This window comes from Amyelois transitella, chromosome 30, assembly GCF_032362555.1.
Source record: "Amyelois transitella isolate CPQ chromosome 30, ilAmyTran1.1, whole genome shotgun sequence".
In the NCBI taxonomy this organism is placed as follows: domain Eukaryota; kingdom Metazoa; phylum Arthropoda; class Insecta; order Lepidoptera; family Pyralidae; genus Amyelois; species Amyelois transitella.
In genome coordinates, this window is record NC_083533.1 from 997,194 (window position 1) to 1,018,132 (window position 20,939).

At 36.4% G+C, this 20,939-nt stretch overlaps 1 protein-coding gene across 1 annotated transcript in view; it reads left to right on the forward strand.

Moving 5' to 3' along the window:
* Positions 1 to 16,115, forward strand: part of LOC106143100 (putative fatty acyl-CoA reductase CG5065) — a 37,469-nt gene extending 21,354 nt beyond the window's left edge. Inside the window, exons 3-12 of the mRNA XM_013345086.2 lie at positions 516 to 632; positions 1,943 to 2,065; positions 2,662 to 2,787; positions 4,856 to 5,009; positions 6,051 to 6,152; positions 7,650 to 7,842; positions 12,342 to 12,448; positions 13,224 to 13,356; positions 14,361 to 14,618; positions 15,354 to 16,115. Of these exons, the coding sequence (XP_013200540.1) occupies positions 516 to 632; positions 1,943 to 2,065; positions 2,662 to 2,787; positions 4,856 to 5,009; positions 6,051 to 6,152; positions 7,650 to 7,842; positions 12,342 to 12,448; positions 13,224 to 13,356; positions 14,361 to 14,618; positions 15,354 to 15,501 (1,461 nt within the window). The 3' untranslated portion in view covers positions 15,502 to 16,115. The remainder of the gene's footprint in view (positions 1 to 515; positions 633 to 1,942; positions 2,066 to 2,661; positions 2,788 to 4,855; positions 5,010 to 6,050; positions 6,153 to 7,649; positions 7,843 to 12,341; positions 12,449 to 13,223; positions 13,357 to 14,360; positions 14,619 to 15,353) is intronic.
* Positions 16,116 to 20,939: the final 4,824 nt, after the last annotated feature.

The window sequence follows — 20,939 nt, forward strand, 5'->3', positions numbered from 1 at the left end:
GAGCCTTTTTACGCTGATTTAAAATATATGTACATTATTCCGACGCCTTCAAAAGTAGAATATGTGTTGACAGAAACTGTAATTGAATACTTAAGAGCTATATTATAACCATACATTCATACATACATATGGTCACGTCTATATCCCTTACGGGGTAGACAGAGCCTGTAGGGGTAGCACTCTTGAAACTTGACTGAATGGCCACGTTCAGCTATTTGGCTTAACGATAGAATAATGGATTCAACTAGTGACAGGTTGCTAGCCCATCGCCTAAAAAAAGAATCCCAAGTTTGTAAGCCTATCCCTTAGTCGCCTTTTACGACATCCATGGGAAAGAGATGGAGTGCTCCTATTCTTTTTTGTATTGGTGCCGGGAACTACACGGCACAGGCTATATAACTATATAAACTTGGGATTCTTCACATTTACGACATCCATGGGGATACCATTTTCAAGAAATAATTGATTATGTTTATGATTATGAAGAAATTAAAAATTTAATATTTAAATTACAGGTGCTCGTCGAGAAGCTACTGCGAAGTTGTCCGAAAATCAAGAAGATCTATCTACTGATGCGGCCGAAGCGAGGTCAGGATGTGTCGTCGAGACTTACGGAGCTCACACAGTCGCCGGTAATATATTGTGTCTTTTTTATTGTATTCAACATACATATACTCACGTCTATATCCCTTGCGGGGTTGACAGAGCGAACAGTCTTGAAAAGACCGAATGGCCACGCTCAGCTGTTTGGTTCAATGTTAGAATTGAGATTCAAATAGTGACTGGGTGCTAGCTCATCGCCTAAAAGATGGATCCCAAGTTTATAAGCCTAACCCTTAGTCGCCTTTTACGACATCCATGGGAAAGAGATGGAGTCGGCCAGTTTTTTTTACTAAGCCACACGGCACAATGTCATCTCTAACTTTGCTTACATCATTACTATTGTCAAAATCATCATTTAAGCCACTACTTTTTGAGGAGTTTCTCTGAGAATATTAACTTCTAACACCGATTCATTCACTTACAAAGCAGTTCATTTTTCCAAAGTCTTTACTAAATATCGCACCATCGAGACTAACAAATGTTAAATGCGATATATTAAGTAGTAATTACATTAAAATGACTAGCCAAATATACAAGGAGAGTGTAGAGGGAAGGTCGAAGTGGGAAGGCCTAGATGAACGTATCTCCATCAAATTAAGGACGTCCCGGCAAAGGTTCAGGTCGAGAGCACCCGAAACCGCCGAGCTTGCATGAAGAGAGTTATGTATGTGGATGAAGCGAAGGAAGTGTGCAGAGAACATGGCAAGTGAAAAAAATTTAGTCTCTGCCTACCCCTTCGGGAGAGAGGCGTGATTTTATGTATGTACGTATACCAAAAATCAAAAATCTCACCATTTAACGATATAATGAGTATAATATATCACAATTAATTTTGCTTTTTACAAACTTTCCAAGAAAAACATCTACGTCCTAGCAGCGTCAGTCAGTCACCTGTAAATTGTCAGTCAGAAACGTGACAGTTTAATACATAAATAAATAAATATATACGGGACAAGTAACACTGATTGAGTTAGCCTAGAAGTAAGCTCGAGACTTGTGTTACGAGATGCTAACTCAACGATACTGTATTTTACAATAAATACTTATACAGATAAACATCCGAGACCCAGGCCAATAGAAAGAGTTCTTTTCTCATCATGCCCTGGCCGGGATTCGAACCCGGGACCTCCGGTGTCACAGACAAGCGTACTACCGCTGCGCCAAAGAGGCCGTTAGTTCCAGCAAAGTTAAAAATATAATTCAATACATTTCAATTACATCCTAAAGCCCTACAATTGATCTTATCATGTTTTCATTTTCATCATGCCCTGGCCGGGATTCAAACCCGGATTCGAATACATATACATATGTATATTGATCGATGACACATTTATTACAGTTGTTCGAAACATTGAGAAAAGAGAGGCCATCGGAGTTGTCCAAGATAGTGCCAATAGTTGGTGACATCACAGAGCCGGAACTGGGTATCAGCCCAGCGGACCAGGCCATGCTCTGTCAGAAGGTAACGATTGTTTGTTGAATTAAAATATAGGCTAGGGAACCACACGGCACATGTTCATATGATCATGATTGACAAATATTTGTAATATTATGTGTCGTGTGGTTCCCGGTAACAATGAAAAAGATAAGAATAGGACCACTCCGTCTCGTTCACAGTGACAGGTTGCTAGCCCATCGCCTAAAAGAAGAATCTCAAGTCAAAAAAACTACACGGCGCAGTATTATGTAAACTTTTTTTAAATGATGCCGTGTAGTTCGCGGCACCATTAAAAAAAGAATTGGACCACTCCATCTCTTTCCCATGGATATCGTAAAAGGTGACTAAGGGATATGCTTATAAACTTGGGATTCTTCTTTCAGGCAATGGGCTAGCAACCTGTCACTATTTGAATCTAAATTCCATTATAAAGCCAAACAGCTGAACCTGGCCTATCAGTCTTTTCAAGACTGTTGGCTCGTGTCTACCCCGCAAGGGATATAGACGTGATTATATGTATTTATGAACTTTTATCTCTTTTGTTCTCATGTAAGTGGATTTTTGTAATCATTTTTGAGAATAAATTCTTTAAATCTATTTAAGAAATAAATAACTTTCAGGTGTCAGTCGTTTTCCACTCGGCGGCGACGGTGAAGTTCGACGAGAAACTGAAGTTGTCCGTCACTATCAACATGCTGGGCACACAGCAGCTGGTGCAGCTGTGTCATCGGATGCTGGGGCTGGAGGTGAGTGATTAGGATTCGGGGGCGCGGGTTCGAAGCCCGGGGACTCAGTTTGTTTTTTTGAAGACATATGTACATACATACACTTGGTCACGTCATTTTTTTTTTTGAAGAGTTACATACCGATATACTTACATATGTACTACTCTGTCAAGAAAGTAGCAGGAAAAGATCAATAATACACAAACTGTTTGTTATTCATCCAAATTTATTTTATCACCTTCAAAATATGCTCCTTTAGAAACGATACACTTACGCCAACGAATAATCCAATCATCAAAACATTTTTTAAACGCTGTTTCCGGAATTGAGGTCAGTTCTCGCCGCGAATTCTCTTTTATGTCTTCTACCGATTGAAAACGGGTGCCACGAAGTGGTAATTTGAGTTTAGGAAAAAGAAAAAAGTCGGCTGGAGCCATATCTGGTGAATATGGTGGTTGCTCGATGGTATTTGTTGAGTGTTTGGTTAAAAATTCGTTCACAATGATGGCCTTGTGCGAAGGTGCATTATCATGGTGCAAAATCCAAGAATTTTCTTTCCACAAATCTGGCCTTTTTCGTCGGATTTGCTCTCTTAAACGCCGCATAACACTCAAATAATATTCCTTATTTACTTACAGTTTGACCTTCCGGCAAGAATTCCGAGTGCACAACACCGCGATAGTCAAAGAAAACAGTCAACATGACTTTGACTTTTGAACGACTTTGGCGTGGTTTTTTCGGTTTCGGTTCAGTTGGAAGGCGCCACTCCGAAGCTTGTTGACTAGTTTGCATGTCAAACTCGTAAACCCACGTCTCGTCACCAGTAACAATGCGTTTCATGAATGTTGGGTCGGAATTGACTCGTTCTAGCATGTCCTCAGCCACTCTCATGCGATTGAGTTTTTGAAAAAAATTCAGGTCTTTTGGGACTAGCCGAGCGGCAACATGTTTCATACCCAAATTATTAGTTAAAATGGTACGGATCGACTCGTGAGATACAGAAAGTTCGGTGGCTATCTCTCTCAAAGTTGAATGAGGATTTTCAGTCACTATTTCCTTCACTTTTGCGATGTTAACTTCAGTTGCAGACGTTGATGGCCTACCAGAGCGAGGCAAATCTTCCATCACATCTCGACCGCTTTTGAACGCTTTGTACCACTCATAAGCACGAGTTTTTGATAAAGTCGATTCACCGTAAGCCTTCTGTAACATTTTCAGTGACTCCGAACACGATATTCCATTGGCAATGCAAAATTTAAGACAAACTCTTTGTTCGATGTTTTTATCCATTAAGAAATTAGCAATACACACTTGATATGATATAACTAAAAATAGCACTGTATTTAATGTAAACAACAGATGCAACTCAAACTCCGCGCCAAAATGGAAAACAGTTGTGCCAATCTAACAACAACAAAAAAAAACAAAAATTTGAATTTGGAACCATAAATAAATAATCCATTCCCGATACTTTTCTGACTGAATGTATGTATGGTCACGTCTATATTACTTGTGGGGTAGACAGACCCAATGGCGTTTTTTTGAAGATTTACACATAATCACGTTTATATCCCCAAATTAACTACCAAATTTAGTTTAATTTACCAAATTTCATCGTAATCGGTTCAGTAGTTTTTGTGTGAAAAAGTAACAAACATCCATACTGACATACTCGCAATCTTTCGCATTTATAATATTATAGTAGGATTGGAATCAGCAAAATTAAAACTAAAACTACTTATTAAAAAATAAGATGATTACAAACTAAAATTAAATTTATAAATTGTCCCTGCATAGCATCAACTTGCGGGAGTGTGCCCAGAGGGCTGGCAGCGTTGCCATTCAGAATGGTACTCTGAGCCAGATAATTTCCAGCACTCTAGGTCACGAGATAGTTATGAATGTGGATGAAGCGAAGGAAGTGTGCAGAGATCGTGGCAAGTGGAAAGATATAGTCTCTGCCCACCCCCTCTGGGAAAGAGTTGTGATTTTATGTATGTATGTATGCATGTATGTATGTTTGTATATATGTATGTATTTATGTATGTATGTCTCCTTTATGTATGTATGTATCCCTTCAACCCCACAGGCACTGGTGCACGTTTCGACGGCGTATTGCAATTGCGAACGCGAACGAGTCGAGGAGACTGTGTACGCGCCGCCTGCGCATCCTGAACACGTGGTGACGCTCGTTCAGACGCTGCCCGACGATTTGGTGGACAGAATCACACCGGATTTAGTCGGTAAGATTATTAGTATAGAATAGAATAGATTATACATACTACTTACTAGCGCTTCCAATGCGTATGTGTTGACAAAGCGGCGGAACAAACTACACTGCAGTGTATATTATTATTGTCACGTCAATCACCCTTGCGGGGTAGACAGAGCCAACGGTCTTGAAAAGACTGAAAGGCCACGTTCAGCTATTTGGCTGTTTTGATAGAATTGAGATTCAAATAGTGACAGGTTGCTAGCCCATCATCCCCTAAAAGAAGAATCCCAAGTTTATAAACCAATCCCTTAGTCGCCTTTTACGACATCCGTAGGGAAGAGATGGAGTAGTCATATTCTTTTTTTCTATTGGTGCCGGGAACCACACGGCACTAGAATAGAATAGATTTATTTTCAAAATTGGATACAAGGTATCACTTATTGACGTCACATCACTTAAATATAATTATAACTACATACTTACTAGCGCTTCCAAAGCGCATGTGTAGAAGTAGCTGCGGAACAAACTACAATAACCCTTGCGGGGTAGACAAAGCCAACAGTCTCTTGAAAAGGCTGATAGGCCACGTTCAGCTGTTTGGCTCAATGATAGAATTAAAATTCAAATAGTGACAGGTTGCTAGCCCATCGCCTAAAAGAAGAATATCAAGTCAACAGTCTCAACTAAGTGATACATACATACATATAGCCACGTCTATATTCCTTACGGGGTAGACAGAGCCCCGAAAAGACTGAATGGCCTCGTTCAGCTGCTTGGCTTAATGATGGAATTGAGATCCAAATAGGGACAGGTTGCTAGCCCATCGCCTAAAAAAAAGGATCACAATTTTATAAGCCTATCCCTTAGTCGCCTCTTACGACATCCATGGGAAAGAGAAGGAGTGGTCCTATTCGTTTTTTGCATTGGTGCCGATCACCACACGGCACTATACTACAAATACTTAACCGATCATGACAATTGTTTTTTTAGGGTGTGACACTCGCCGGGATAGGAATGAAAAGCCGGGAACCACACGGCACTGAGTGATATATGTGTGTGTTGATTTCAGGCGACAGGCCCAACACGTACACATTCACCAAGGCATTGGCTGAGGACATGCTCATAAAGGAATGCGGGAATTTACCAGTCGCCATTGTACGGCCATCTATTGGTAAGTTTTGACATCGTTTCTCATTGCATACATACATATGTACATACATACAAACATATACAGGGTGACTTTAAATTCAACTGCATAAATTTAACTGTTAAGTGTACTCATCTAAAGGATATTTAAAAACGTTAAAAGAAAATTATCGGTTCTTATTTGAGAAAGTACGAAAAAAAATAAAAGTATCAAAATCCACGATCCTAAATACGTCATATCACCCCGGCCGGCGGAAAAGCGACGCGTAAGATTCAGAAGTCAACGACACAATTCATTCAGCTGAGCGATCTAGACGACTCTGTATTTTACTTGATCTTGATACTAGAAAAATAATTTATTTTTCAGACATTTATTTACATGTTTAGTTTTAATTTCTTTTTGTGGTATTGGTCTGTATTAAAGCGTGTGACGTAGTTTTTGAGGGTTTTTTAAATGTGAAAATGATGACGTTTAATTTAAATAAAAATAGGCACAAACAGCTCAGAAGCATGGGTATAGTCTATGTTTAAGAGGATGCAATTGTTTTAAATGTCACCCTGAATATATATTCATACATACATACATCACGCCTCTTTCCCGGAGGGGTGGTGGAGGCAGACACCACATCATTCTCATTGCATCCTCTGTGTTTTCTTCATCGTTTCTGGTCTTCTTCGTCGTGTCTGACTGAAGCTTCAGTCCCAATTGCATAATCACCGCTCTGGAGAGGAGCCAAGGGGTGCGCCTTTGACCATGGACCCTGGATTGGGTGAGTCAGGTTTTTACAAGGAGCTACTCCCGTCTGATCTTAGCAATCTGTTCAGCGGAACCTGACCAGTATTGGATCGAGAATGGTTACACATCCAGTTGCCTGAATGTGCAGGTTTCCACGCGATGTTTTCCCTCACCGTAAGATAAGAGAGAGTCGGTTAGTATTCAAACTTATGTACATTGAAGGAAGTATAATCTAAGTCAAAGTTAGTTATTCACTACCCCGCAAGGGATATACAGGGTGACATTTAAAACAAGTGCATCCTATACCCATGCTTCTGATCCGTTTGAGCCTATTTTTATTTAAATTAAACATATTTTCACACTTAAAAAACCCTCAAAAACTACGCCACACGCATTATTAAAGACCAATACTACAAAAAGAAATTAAAACATGTAAATAAATTTCTGAAAAATAAATTATTTTTCTAGTATCAAGATCAAGTAGTACAGAGTTGTTGAGATCGCTCAGCTGAATGAATTGTGTCGTTGACCTCTGAATCTTACGCATCGCTTTTCCGCCGGCCGGGGTGATATGACGTATTTAGGATCGTGGATTTTGATACTTTTATTTTTTTTCGTACTTTCTGAAATATGAACCGATATATTTCTTTTAACGTTTTTAAATATCCTTTAGATGAGTACACTTAACAGTTAAATTTATGCAGTTGAATTAAAAATCACCCTGTATAGACGTGACCATATGTATGTATGTATGTATGTATGTATGATTACCATTACAATTTCCAGTGCTCTCGTCCCTACGAGAACCAGTCAAGGGGTGGGTGGACAATTGGAACGGTCCCAACGGCATCATCGCGGCTGTCGGCAAGGGGGTGTTCAGGAGTATGCTGGGCACAGGCGCCAGGGTAGCGGATTTGGTTCCCGTGGACACTGTCATCAATTTGATGATTGTGTGCGCGTGGAGGACGCATTTGAGACGGTGAGATAATCCTACTACTATTATAAAGGCGAAAGTTTGTATGGATGTTTGTTACTCTTTCACGCAAAAACTACTGAACCGATTACCATGAAATTTGGTATGTAGGTAGCTGAAGACCCAGAATAACACATAGGCTACTTTTTATCCCAGAGTTCCCGCGGGATTGATAGGGTTTCCATGCGGACGAAGTCGCGGGCGGCCTCTAGTAATCTTATATATAAAACTAGCGACCCGCCCCGGCTTCGCACGGGTGCAAAATTATAAATGTTATTATACATAAAAACCTTCCTCTTGAATCACTCTACCTGTTACAAAAAACCGCATCAAAATCCGTTGTGTAATTTTAAAGATTTAAGCATACAGACAAACAGACTAAAATAGCGACTGTTTTATACTATGTAGTGATTCTCGTGTCACAATTGTCTCCGTACTCCTCTGAAACGGCTTGACCGATTCTCATGAAATTTTGTCAGCATATTGAGTAGGTCTGAGAATCGGCCAACATCTATTTTTATACCCCTTAGTGATAAGGGTTGTCCACACTTAACATTTTTTTTAACTAAATATAGTTAAAAGTTATTTGTACGGCAAAACAACGTTTGCCGTGACAGCTAGTAATAAATAATAATAAAAGTTTATTTCAAGATGAATTTTTAATTGTGTATTTTGGGAATCGTGCTACCGCGTTTCAGTTTTTCGTTAGCGCCATCTGTTGGTGTTATTGCAAGTCTAATAGAAATGGAGTCTTTACGAGTATGCTAAGAACAGATTTAGTTACAGTTGACACGGTCATCAGTTTGATGATGGTCTGCGCGTGAATGACGCATTTAAGAATTGTGTTAGCGCGTTTTATTTTTATATTAGCGCCATCTTGTGTTGTTATTATAGTTTGCAAAGCAAAGTAAGAGAGCAATCGTTCCTTACCAGTGGATACATTAATCAATTTGATGTAGTTTGCAAACATACAAATATTCGTATAGGCACGTCTTGCGAGGTAGACGAAGCCGACAGTTTTGAAAAGACTCGTAAGGCTACATTCAGCTGTACTGCTTCATCACTGAATTGAGATTGAGAACATCTAAAATACGTCCGTTGCAAATGCCGCTGTGTAGTTTGTTCTGCCGCTTCTGCCATACCTTCGCTTTGGAAGCGGCTATAAATTAACTAGGTACTTTAGATATGTTGACATCATTAAGACCCAATTTTTAATATTACAATGAACCTTCGGTAATCCGACAAACATTATGCTGGGCATTGTCTACCTTTCTATTCTGCCGCGCAATTTAAGAACGCAGTAAGTACCACTTACTGCGTTTATGGTTGTCCTATATGTAGGAGATGCTGACATTGCGATCTACAAGAATCAAAGACCCGTTTTCTTCTATCTCGTTTAGAAACGGAAATACGTTATAACATAAATGCAGTAATGAGCAGATTTTAATTTCACTTTCATAATATAACTGCAGTAAAAACACTTACTTATTTAGTATTATGTAGAAACATTTCATAATGGTATTAGCAACACAACAATAGTGCAGTATTTACCAATAACGTCATTTTTTATATGTTGCCATGGTAAAAGCAAATGACTCTCACATAATATTCATGCAGCAACTACAATTATACTGCGTTTATCGAAAAGCTCGTCGGAATTGTTTTTAGGTTTAACAAGTCATGAACGCGGCAACTGACAATTACGGCATTTATTGTACGTTCATGTATTTGTTTATCACTAGAACGATATTTAGTTTAATGTCTTAAGATCACTTACTGCATTAATGCTTCAGCAATATACGTCTACTATTAAGTGAAAAGGGCCGTTCGCGCAAGTTACGGTTTAGGACCAAGAGACTCGTTAAGACAACTCTTTAAGAAAAAAACCTACAGACAGTAGCGTCCCAGTACATTTTTGATCTTATAATGTATGTTAGGAAAAATACCTCTTTTTTTTTCAAAAAGTTAGTGCCACAAGTGATAGAAATTTACGTAATAAACATAAATTAGTCATGCCGTTTCATAGGCTTAGCAAAGTCAGTAAATAATTTATGGGGAACTGTATACGATTTTATAATAGGTTGCCGGAGTCTGTTCTTGATATGCCCAACCGAAAATTCAAAGAGTATGTAAAGAAAGTACTTTGTGAGAAGGCTTATTATAGGACTGATGATTACCTTAATGACAAAAACATCTGGCTTGAGCTTGGCACAGGAACCTCGTAATTAATTGTAGTTTGATTTGAACTTAAATGAAAATTCAGTACACTCTGTACATAAATCTTTTTAAAATTGGCAATCCATAATATATATATATATATATTTTCTTTTTTCAATATTAAATCTCATAAATATATAAATCTGAACAATGTATTCTCTCGTCCACATTCTATTCTAAGTTTAATTAATATTGTGAAGTTGACGTTGTTGAAGAAAATGCTGCAGTGCAGTTTGTTACCGCTTCTTCTGCACTGACGCCTTGGAAGCGGCAGTAAACTTAGTTTTTAAGTAATTTATTTGACGTCAACCAATGTTGTTAAACCATACGTTTTGACAATTATTAAGCGATATATAGTATCCTATAGTAATGAATAAAAATTTTGAATTTGAATTGAATTTGAAATAATGCATCGAAAACAAAATGCTCAAAATGTTAAATCATCTCTCTCAAGTACATAAAAAAAAATTACTTATATGAGATTTAATAGATTAAATTAAATATAGATTTATTTTTTTCAATATGATTAGTAATCCTACTACTATTATAAAGGCGAAAGTTTGTATGGATGTATGGATGTTTGTTACTCTTTCACGCAAAAACTACTGAACCGATTACCATGAAATTTGGTATGTAGGTAGCTGAAGACCCAGAATAACACATAGGCTACTTTTTATCCCAGAGTTCCCGCGGGATTGATAGGGTTTCCATGCGGACGAAGTCGCGGGCGGCCTCTAGTTGTTAAATAAAACTTATAATGAAACATTTACATTATTATTCAAACTTTTGAACCTCAGAGGTTATTATTTCGTACTTATCGAATTATTAATTTTATTTATTAAGCAAATGGACATGTTCCAGGAAGGTTTTTAATTTATTTTATAAGTTTTTGAACTGATTGTTACCTTACGAATCTCAAAATGGGTGCCATTTTATACTTAATTATTAGTTATAATTTTATTCTGTTAAGCAAGTGGAGATATTTTTTTGATGACCAAGAAGGTTTTTTATTTATTTTATAAGTTTTTGAACTGATTGTTACCTTACGAACCTCGAAATGGGTGCCATTTTATACTTAATTATTAGTTATAATTTTATTATGTTACGCAAACGGAGATATCTTTTTGATGACCAAGAAGATCTTTAATTCATTTTATTTTTTATTTTGGTATAGTTCAAAATGAAAGCGTTACTGACTTAAGATAAATGCAATGTAAATGCAATATTACTGCGCTATATAATCTGTGATAAGTCATTTCCTTTCATGTTTTTTATTATCATAAATGCAGTATATTATAAAGTTACGGCGCATATATTGTGTTGCAATATGTAAAATAACATTAATTCACGTAACCTATGTGCTGTAAATAAAAGAATTTTAGCATAAATGCCGTAAGGATCAATTTTACTGCATTCATGAAAATAATGTCTTATGAAAAAATTAATTAAGCCATAACATAAACAGTTTTAATTAAATTTTATGCACTATATAATAATTTAAACACCAAACGCCACTATCAAGATAATCTTCGAGTTATGCTCTTTAAGTCAGTATAGTTATTTTTAAAAATTTTTGCATAACATATTTTAGGTAGCCTAAAATAAGTTTAAAACTTTGACCGCGTTTTTCTCGAAACTGTTCTCGTGTTCTTTACTGCGTTCTTAAATTGCGCGGCAGTATTATAGAGCACTGTCTCAGATCCCCCCTATAATCCGGATTTTTCTTACAAAAGACTACCTTGTAATCCGACAAATTACATATCCAATGATAAGATTCTAGGTTTAAACTAAGTTAAACAATACTTACGCGTCGAGCACAATAGCGGTGGGCGCGTACAAGTTGTAACCTGTTCAAACCTGTTTGATCTACATTAGCGAAGATTGTCAAATATTTTATTGATACTAATTTAAAGACATGTCGGACTACAAGGGTACGCCGGATTATACAGGGTCCGGATTATCGGGGGTCCACTTTAATTTATGTATTTTACATACATACATCCATATAGTCACGTCTATATCCCTTGCGGGCTAGACAGAGCCAACAGTCTTGAAAAGACTGACAGGCCACGTTCAGCGATTTGGCTCGATAATAGAATTGAGATTCAAATAGTGACAGGTTGCAAGCCCATCGCCTAAAAAATGAATCCCAAGTTTAGAAGCCTATCCCTTAGTCGCCTTTTACGACATCCATGGGAACGAAATGGAGTGGTCCTATTCTTTTTTTATATTGGTGCCGGGAACCACACGGCATTTATTTTATAATGTATTTTCTTTTCCAATCACAGGGGAGAGGGTGTGGTGGTGTATAACTGTTGCACGGGACAACAGAATCCGATCACGTGGCAACGTTTCGTCAAAACAAGCTTCAAATATATGCGGAAACATCCATTTAGTGAGTATACAAACACACACATACATACTAGGACTTGCAAATATTCGATTTTTTTTGGTATTCGAATTTATGACCTTTTTTAAGGAAATATTCGAATCATTCAAACTTAATACGAATGCGCCCGTGCTCACTTACACACTCACGCAGGTGCGCTCGCGCACACAAATAAACACACATTACAATGAAATAATAAAATCAAGTAATAGGCCTTCGCAAGCACTTTTTTTTGTCAAAAAGCTACAAGATAAAAGCTACCTAGCACTTAACCCACTTGATGCTAGCGTCCCCTACAAAGTTCAGAACGGAACAGCTTTTCAAAACAGACACAGAGGAAATAGTTAGAATTTGGAAACGAGAACAAATACATATAATTAAATCATTCAGGATAATGATTGACACTTGCAGACCTAATTTAACTGTGTTGCAGATGCCAATACGCCCCCACCTCCAGAAATCCGCCTAAAAGAAGAATAACAAGTTTATAAGCCTACTTGGTATTCTTCTTTTAGAATTCTTCTCTCCTATCCCTTAGTCGCCTTTTACGACATCCATGGGAAAGAGATGGGGTGGTCCTATTTTATTGGTGCCGTAAACCACACGGCAAAACATTTACGTTTATAATGTGCAATTTGTAATGTCACTCATTTATTTTGTTTATTTGTTTTTAATTCACATAAAAATAGACATAATAATATATAAAAAATTACAAAACATGTCATTGGATTTAGAAGGATACCTATACGAAGTATGTAAAATTTCTTTTATTGATTTTAAGGTGAAGTGGTGTGGTTCCCCGGCGGTGATATCACCAACAATCGGCTGAAACACAATATCCTGTCGCTATTGCAGCACAAGGCACCGGCGATCGTCATGGACCTGGTGTCGAGAGCGTCTGGCAACAAGCCCGTGTGAGTATTGCGTACACACATGTAATCACGTCTACATCCCCTTCATTCGTTCGTTCGTACATTCGTTCATTCGATCATTCATTTATTCATTCGTTCGTTCGTTCATTCATTCATACGTTTGTTCATTCATTCATTCGTTTGTTCATTCATTCGTTCGTTCGTTCGTCCGTCCTTTCATTAATTTATTAATACATTCGTTCGTTCATTCATTCATTCGTTCGTTCGTTCATTCATTCGTTCATTCATTCGGTTTATTCGTTTGTTCGTTCGCTCATTTGTTCATGGTCTAAATGCGCGCCCCGGGCTCCTCTCAAACAGGTGAGGATGTAACCTAAGAGAAATAAGAGGCAAGGTTACTAAAATATCTCCCGCTTGACTTCTATGATGTTGCAATAAGAAAAACCACAGATACATACACATAATCACGTCTTTATCCCTTACGGGGTAGACGTACCAGATAGTCTGATAGGCCAAATTCAGCTATATGGCTTAAAGATGGAATTGAGATTTGAATAGCGACAGGTAGCTAGTCGATCGTCTAAAAGAAAAATCCCAAGTTTATTAGCCTATCCCATTGTGTCGTTTAGGTTAAACGTCACAGGTAAGAGATATGAGAGATAATTTAGAGATCCATAGAATAACTTCAAACTTTATAGGGACTAGTTTTATACTATACTAGCGACCCGCCCCGGCTTCGCACGGGTGCAAAATTCGGAAAAAATCAATTATTTAATAGATGTTATTATACATAAAAACCTTCCTCTTGAATCACTCTACCTGTTACAAAAAACCGCAACAAAATCCGTTGCGTAATTTTAAAGATTTAAGCATACAGACAAACAGACTAAAATAGCGACTTTGTTTTATACTATGTAGTGATAGTGATTTAAGAGGTCGTGGGTTTAGATATAGACACGAGATCCAGCAAGCAGCCGCCAGATGATACCGAGCTACATAACTTTGTGAGCGCTGTACCATTTGTAAAAACGCCTTCTACATTTCAGAATGGTCCGTGTTCAAAACAAGTTGGAGAAGGCGGCGGCCTGTTTAGAATACTTCACGACACGCCAATGGGCTTTCTCCGACGACAACGTGCAAGCGTTATGCTCCGCCCTGTCCGTAGAAGACCGTAGAATCTTCGACTTCAACGTGAGGAACATCGATTGGGACGCGTACATTGAGTCGTACGTGCTCGGGATCAGAAGGTTTTTGTTCAAGGAGAGTCCAGACACGCTTCCAAAGTCCAGAGCGCTGTTAAGAAGGTGAGGATATGTAAATTCTTCTTCCTCCTGCCTTTAGACCGGGTGCATCCTCACATAATTGGACAGAACGCGGGTTATGCCTTTGACCATGGATCCTGGATTGGGTGAGTCAGGTTTATACGCGAAGCGACTCTCATCTGAGTATTCAAACGAATGTACATAACATACATATTTCACATACATAAATAAAGTCTATATCCTTGCGAGGTAGACAAATCAACAGTCTCGAATAGACTGAAAGCCCAAGGCGAGGGTGCAACCGATATTAAAGCCGTAACAGCGGTCCTTTCGACAATTTACTTCACTCTTTTGCAAACAAACAAAACTCTTTCGATGAGAGTGCTCGGTGATTCAAAGTGAGACGAACCTCTTACTTTTAAGCAAGTTGCATTGCAAACTTTAAGACATCGGAGACGTTCTGGCAAAAGGTCAGTTCAAGAGTACCCGAAACCGACGAGCCTGCATGAATGTAGATGAAGCGAAAGAAGTATGCAGGGATCGTGGCAAGTGGAAAGATGTAGTTTCTGTCTTCCTAATCGGGAAAGAGGCGTGATTAATGTATGTGTGTATGGGTATTTCAAAATTCACCACGATAGATCACTTACTTGATGGCTCTATTATTCCTGTTTTTACTACGCTTTTATTAGCTTGGGTTGTATATATGTATGTACGTAACGGAATCTTTGAGCTTAATTTTCACTGGTTTCTATTTTAAACAATGGTTCTGGTTTGCAGGTTACACATAGTCCACACTCTTACTCAAGTAACGACGGTGTTCCTGCTGTGGAGATTTCTATTCTCCCAGTCTTCAACTCTTCGATCCATCTGGCGACGCATCTTGGAGTTCATAACTCGCATTTTCCGCCTTTTAGCTATAGCCTGATGCAGCCATTTCGACCTGATGACACCCCATAGGATCGCTTACTCATACGCAGCGAAATTCTTTTGACATTACTCATGACGTTCGTTACAAAATGGCCGATATGTCATAATTGACACCAATAATTTTTGCTGTTATAGGAATTTACGGGTCTACCCTAAAAATGGGTTCAGATGATAACAGCTATAAGACCATCGTTAGACCACAATGTATTGAGGTTGGTATTATTAAGTACACAACGGCAAATAAATACGTTTAGGTATATTTTCTCTTCAATATAGGCTTTCGGGGCTGTCATGTTTGCTTCCTTCAGGCCGTTCGTGGCTCGTCGAACTAGATTCAATTTGAATGATCCCGAATTGAATAGGATAGAAGATATAGAAAACCCTGTTTTTGACATAATAGTTGAGAGGTATGAAATTTTCCAATAAATTTCCATTGCCAATGTTCAAATTGAATCCAATGCTCGTACTAACACGTTCAGTCATTTTCACTTCCGAAAACGCTAGGCAATTAAGATAGTTCTGTTACTAATTGTTAAAATAAGTAATGGTAAGTGATTCCAGATATTTTGTACCTGTAACAGCTCGACTGTTATATCGAGTACGTGGCCGTAAAGATCCGTTATTGCATTGTAACAATATTGTTAGACATTGATTTTTTTTTATTAGATTTGTAGATATATCCTGATTAGTACATTGGTTCTCATTCTTCACAGATTTATACTAATACAGTGTCATTCTTTATTATAAAAACCTTCATAACATTAAAATTTGAAACTAATTTCACAATCACCAGTATGACTTGGAAAATCGATTCTATACTAAACTTTGAATATCGAATTGGAAATAGTCCATTTATTTCATTACAATATTATTCATTATGATCTATTATTATTTACTTTTTTATAATAAAAAAATATTCATGTTGCTATCACAATTAAGGCACAGAATATATCTACAAATCTAAAACAAAACAATATTACCACAAAATCTTGTTAGGCTATATCAAATCTAATCGAACGAATAATCGTTTTATTGTTCTAAGACTTCATTCTTTGCTTATTTTGATGGGAAATTATTTTCTTCCAAACTAAATTCGCAATCCATTCGTTTGGAAGCTCAAACTATAGCCGATCATACTAGTCAGATGCAATCGTATTTATTAATATACTGTTTGTCACAAATACCTATGTAATATATAAAAGTCTCCATAACATTGTTAAAGAAACAGTTATTGATTAGTAAAATTATTTTAAATGAAGTAATAATAATGATAAATATGAAATATAGATTGTGGAGTGAAAGGTTTGTTAGTGGCTAGAATTGTAGTTTTACTCTATTTTGTCCCGTTAAAATAATTGTAATGACGTAGGCGCGCATATTTTTAATGCATCGCTCGGAATGGAAAACAAAAATTTCACCGAAAAATTACTGATCATTGAATGTAAGTGCTTTATAACAAAAAATATGGCAACGTTTCTATATTAAAACGTACATTATTTGTAATTATAAAATAGATTTATTTTGATTCCATCGTTTGATATATTCAGTAATATATCAATTATGCTCAATTTCTAACAAATTCTTCCTTTAGTCTTGTCCACTTCTATAGCTATTTTGAATAGCTGCTTTTGTTAATTTTAGTATAACTAAATAAATTTAATTTTGAGTTCCTTGATCTATTGAAACATTCCTAGATTGGAACTTAATAATATATCGACACTTGATATTAAGTGCGGTTTTCACGAAATTAGTTTGTTGACATGTTTTGCTAATCTACATACGATATTGAATTATGCATGAATTTGAAATAAATACTGAGGTTTATTATTGGATTTTACAAATCGGTTATGTTATATTTATTCCAAATAAACATCTAATTGAGACAAGTTATCACAGATCATACAATTTCATGGATGATATCATTTTTCTGTCCCATGCGTAAGCTTTTTATATTCACTATATCCTACGGTTTGAGATTATCTTACAGTTTTTGACTATAATAAACTAATAGTAGCTACGTATTACAAATTTACAATTATTTAACCCAACTTAAATTACTTGTGTTTGCCCGTTCTGAACTATTGTGTTCATGATATTAAGGGCACAAATAGCACTTCGCTTATGTGCCGAATGTTATCAATCGCTAGAAAATGTATCAAAATGTAGGTTAGGTTACAATTAGTCGGAGCTTACCAAGCGTATGCAACACAAAATGATTAACATATTTATATAAAAATACCAAATGAAATCAACGAACAAAAGAAACTTGTCCAATCTTAGCATAAAACAAATCGTATAGCTAAGCTCGTGGAAATTCCTCGAAAGTAAATGAATTCGTTACGCAGATCGTATAGCTTAGAACAGCGCAGACTATTGTAAATTTTAGAAATTTTGTTCCAAAATATTACGCTTCCCTAGTATAAAATATGTTTTAGGTTTTGTAAAAAAATCTTTTGGATTTGTCAGTGCTTTTGAAATTGCGTCCTTCTTGACTTTCTTTTGTTGAAAGATAATTCTAGAGTTATAAAGTCGTATCTGGTATGGAATGGATACATCGTGGCTTAGTTGACATTTCCTATTTTATAATTATTACAGATACCAATAAAAGCTTTTCATAATTGTCACACCAGATGCCAATATTTATGAATATGCCATTTGTTGCCATTCTGGTCGAAAATTCGACTTCCTATTAAATTATAATTGAACATGTTAAGACCTTATGTGTAGCTAATCCAATTTGGTAACAACACCCTTTATTAACATATTTTGAGTTATCCTAAACAATTGGAAAGTCAAGATCAGGATCGATAGGTTAAGGTGTTCAAGTGCCGAATTTGATTTATAAACTGAGTTTTCGCCTGTTCGCTTGTTGGGTTAGGTTTTTTGACGAGATTTGAGGAGCGGTGTGTGGTAAATAAATCTTTATTCGATTTATAAATAATTTCAAATTCGTCGGAATTTTATTCTCACTCACTGATAACTCATGTTTCGTCCAGAAATCTGACATTGTTCTTTCCCCTTCGTTCGTTCTTCTTACTCCAACACAGTCGTTTAAGATGTACTTGTTAAGTAATGCCTAAGTTTATATATGTTATTTAAGTACTAGCATTTTTCTCATTGTTAAGTCTAATGCAGGCTTAATTAGTTGTTTTACAGATGGGTTGGCAAAGTTGGACACAAAATTTTAAGTATTGTGATTAGTAGATCTCTTTGAATGAAATTATTGTTTGAGGGCATTGTGTTGAATGGGTCATACTGGTTAATTTTGAAATCATGATTCGAACGCGGTTTCTTTTTGAAGGTAGTCTTATCAGAAATATTGAGATAGTTCAATACATCACTGAGAGATGTTACGAGTAATTTTTTATTTTTAAGTATATCTGTGGTTGTATCGGGAATCGCTACACCGATTTCTATTAGTTGTTGCTGTTGTACAGAGCGTTTACCTGTTCACGTGGTAGGTAGGTTGTATATTTAGACATTATGTTAGGTTTCGACAGTTTTAAATACTCTAATTTGTCCAACTTTGAATAGCCATTCATATTAACTTTAGCCTTTATTTTTTAGTAATATTTCATACTTTATTAATTAATGTGAACTGATTTCATGAATTTCAAATATAAAATGGCCTATATGAACGCTACAATTTAATTAATTCCCTTGTCTGTTGATCGCATTTGAAAAAAAATAGAATTACAATATTATTTCTTCAGTATAAATAAAAAAGTAAGTAAATGTATGAAATTCAGGAAAACAGTTCTTATTAATTATTAGGTACCCAAATATTGGTCCTCATGGGGCATTCTTCTATGATTATAAAACCTCGTATCGTAAACCTCATCAATGCAGTTACTAGCTTTAGGTACCGGTACTATTCATCTGATTTACCAGTAACTAGTATGGATTCAGTATCAAGTTCTAATGAATTGGATTTCGGTTTTAAAGTTTGATCTAAAACTCTTGACTAACATAACCATCTTGAGGTTGGTAAATTATTATAAGCAATGACGTTCCGTGCGGACCAAGGTTTATTATTGTATAGAAGTTAATTTTGAAAAAAAAATTGTCGATTCCTAAACTGTGGTGGATTTGTGAATTATGAATAGTTTTCTTTTTGCATGTAAGTATATAATATTATGTATATGTAAATTTTGAACAAAAACATTGGTCTTATTATTTTAGTGAACTATGTAAAAAGATTTCGTTCGCGGATAATTTTATATTTCAATTGTTTGATGGTCAAACGGGAAAAAATGTTTGTGCGAGAAATATTTATTTATATTTGTGTAAATAGAATTTGATTGCCCAAAGTTAAATCCAAATACATTCATGCGAACATAAGTTTAATTTCTTTTCGCTATTTGTACGTAGTTTTGGAATGATTATACGATTTTGAGGGCGGTATTCGAACGTATTGAGCGCATTATAATTTTTGAACAATCTTCGTTAAAATTTTAAAGCGTCGAATTGATATTATATCCCAAATTTGAGAAGCTCCCAAACAAATCGTGCTGTTCTGGAAAGCAAACGCTGATGTGAATGTAGCAGTAATCTTTGTGGATAAATATAGATTATATATTAGCTAGGTAGAATTAGATATCTCCATTTCACCCATCTACAGATTGTGAATGAAACAAACAGAAATTAGAATAATATGTGACAATATGCATGTAGTGTTTTCTCCTTACTGTGAAGTCAAGATTAAGGGCTTAAGCTGATACATCTAATGAAAGGTTCCATGCTGGTATGGTAGCCGGAAAAAAAAACAGTGTGGGCCAGCTGCTCAATCTCGATCAGCCTCTCTTTTGATTGTAAGAGTCGATCAAGAGAAAGAGAAGAATAAAAGATATTTAATTATACCTAGCTGAGCCCTCAAAGATGAGATTTTCTTATTGAAGACGATATCTTTTGTCATTGGCACCGAAATTCTTGGTCCTTCGAAGCCACTATATAATGGCGCTAAATATTCGTTCGAAAACCGCACTACGCTGCTTAAAAATAAATTTTGTTTTGCATAGGCGCCAATGGTTATGGCTAATGGTATTGAATCAGTGAAAACTCGTTGGAATGTTAAATATATAGTGCTGGTCGACAAATGCTCAAAGTTTGATAGTCCCTGCCTCTTTTTAGCTGGGTTTCAAAACATTTTTGGTTACTATTATTACTATGGTTGGTATGGTTACTATATTTTTATGGTTGTTATTGGTAACTGCTTTCAAACAAAATCTTAGGGTTTGTTCTATATTTGATCTGGTTTATTGGATCTGTACCATAAGCAAACACGACAAGTTGTCCACCAGGATCCTCCAGCCAGATCTGTGAACCTCGTGAACTGATCTGTGCATCAGAATCACATAAAAAAAAAATCTATGATTGATTAAAGTAATTTAAATAGTTGCACAAATATTAAGAAGATTGGCAATATTGATAATCTCT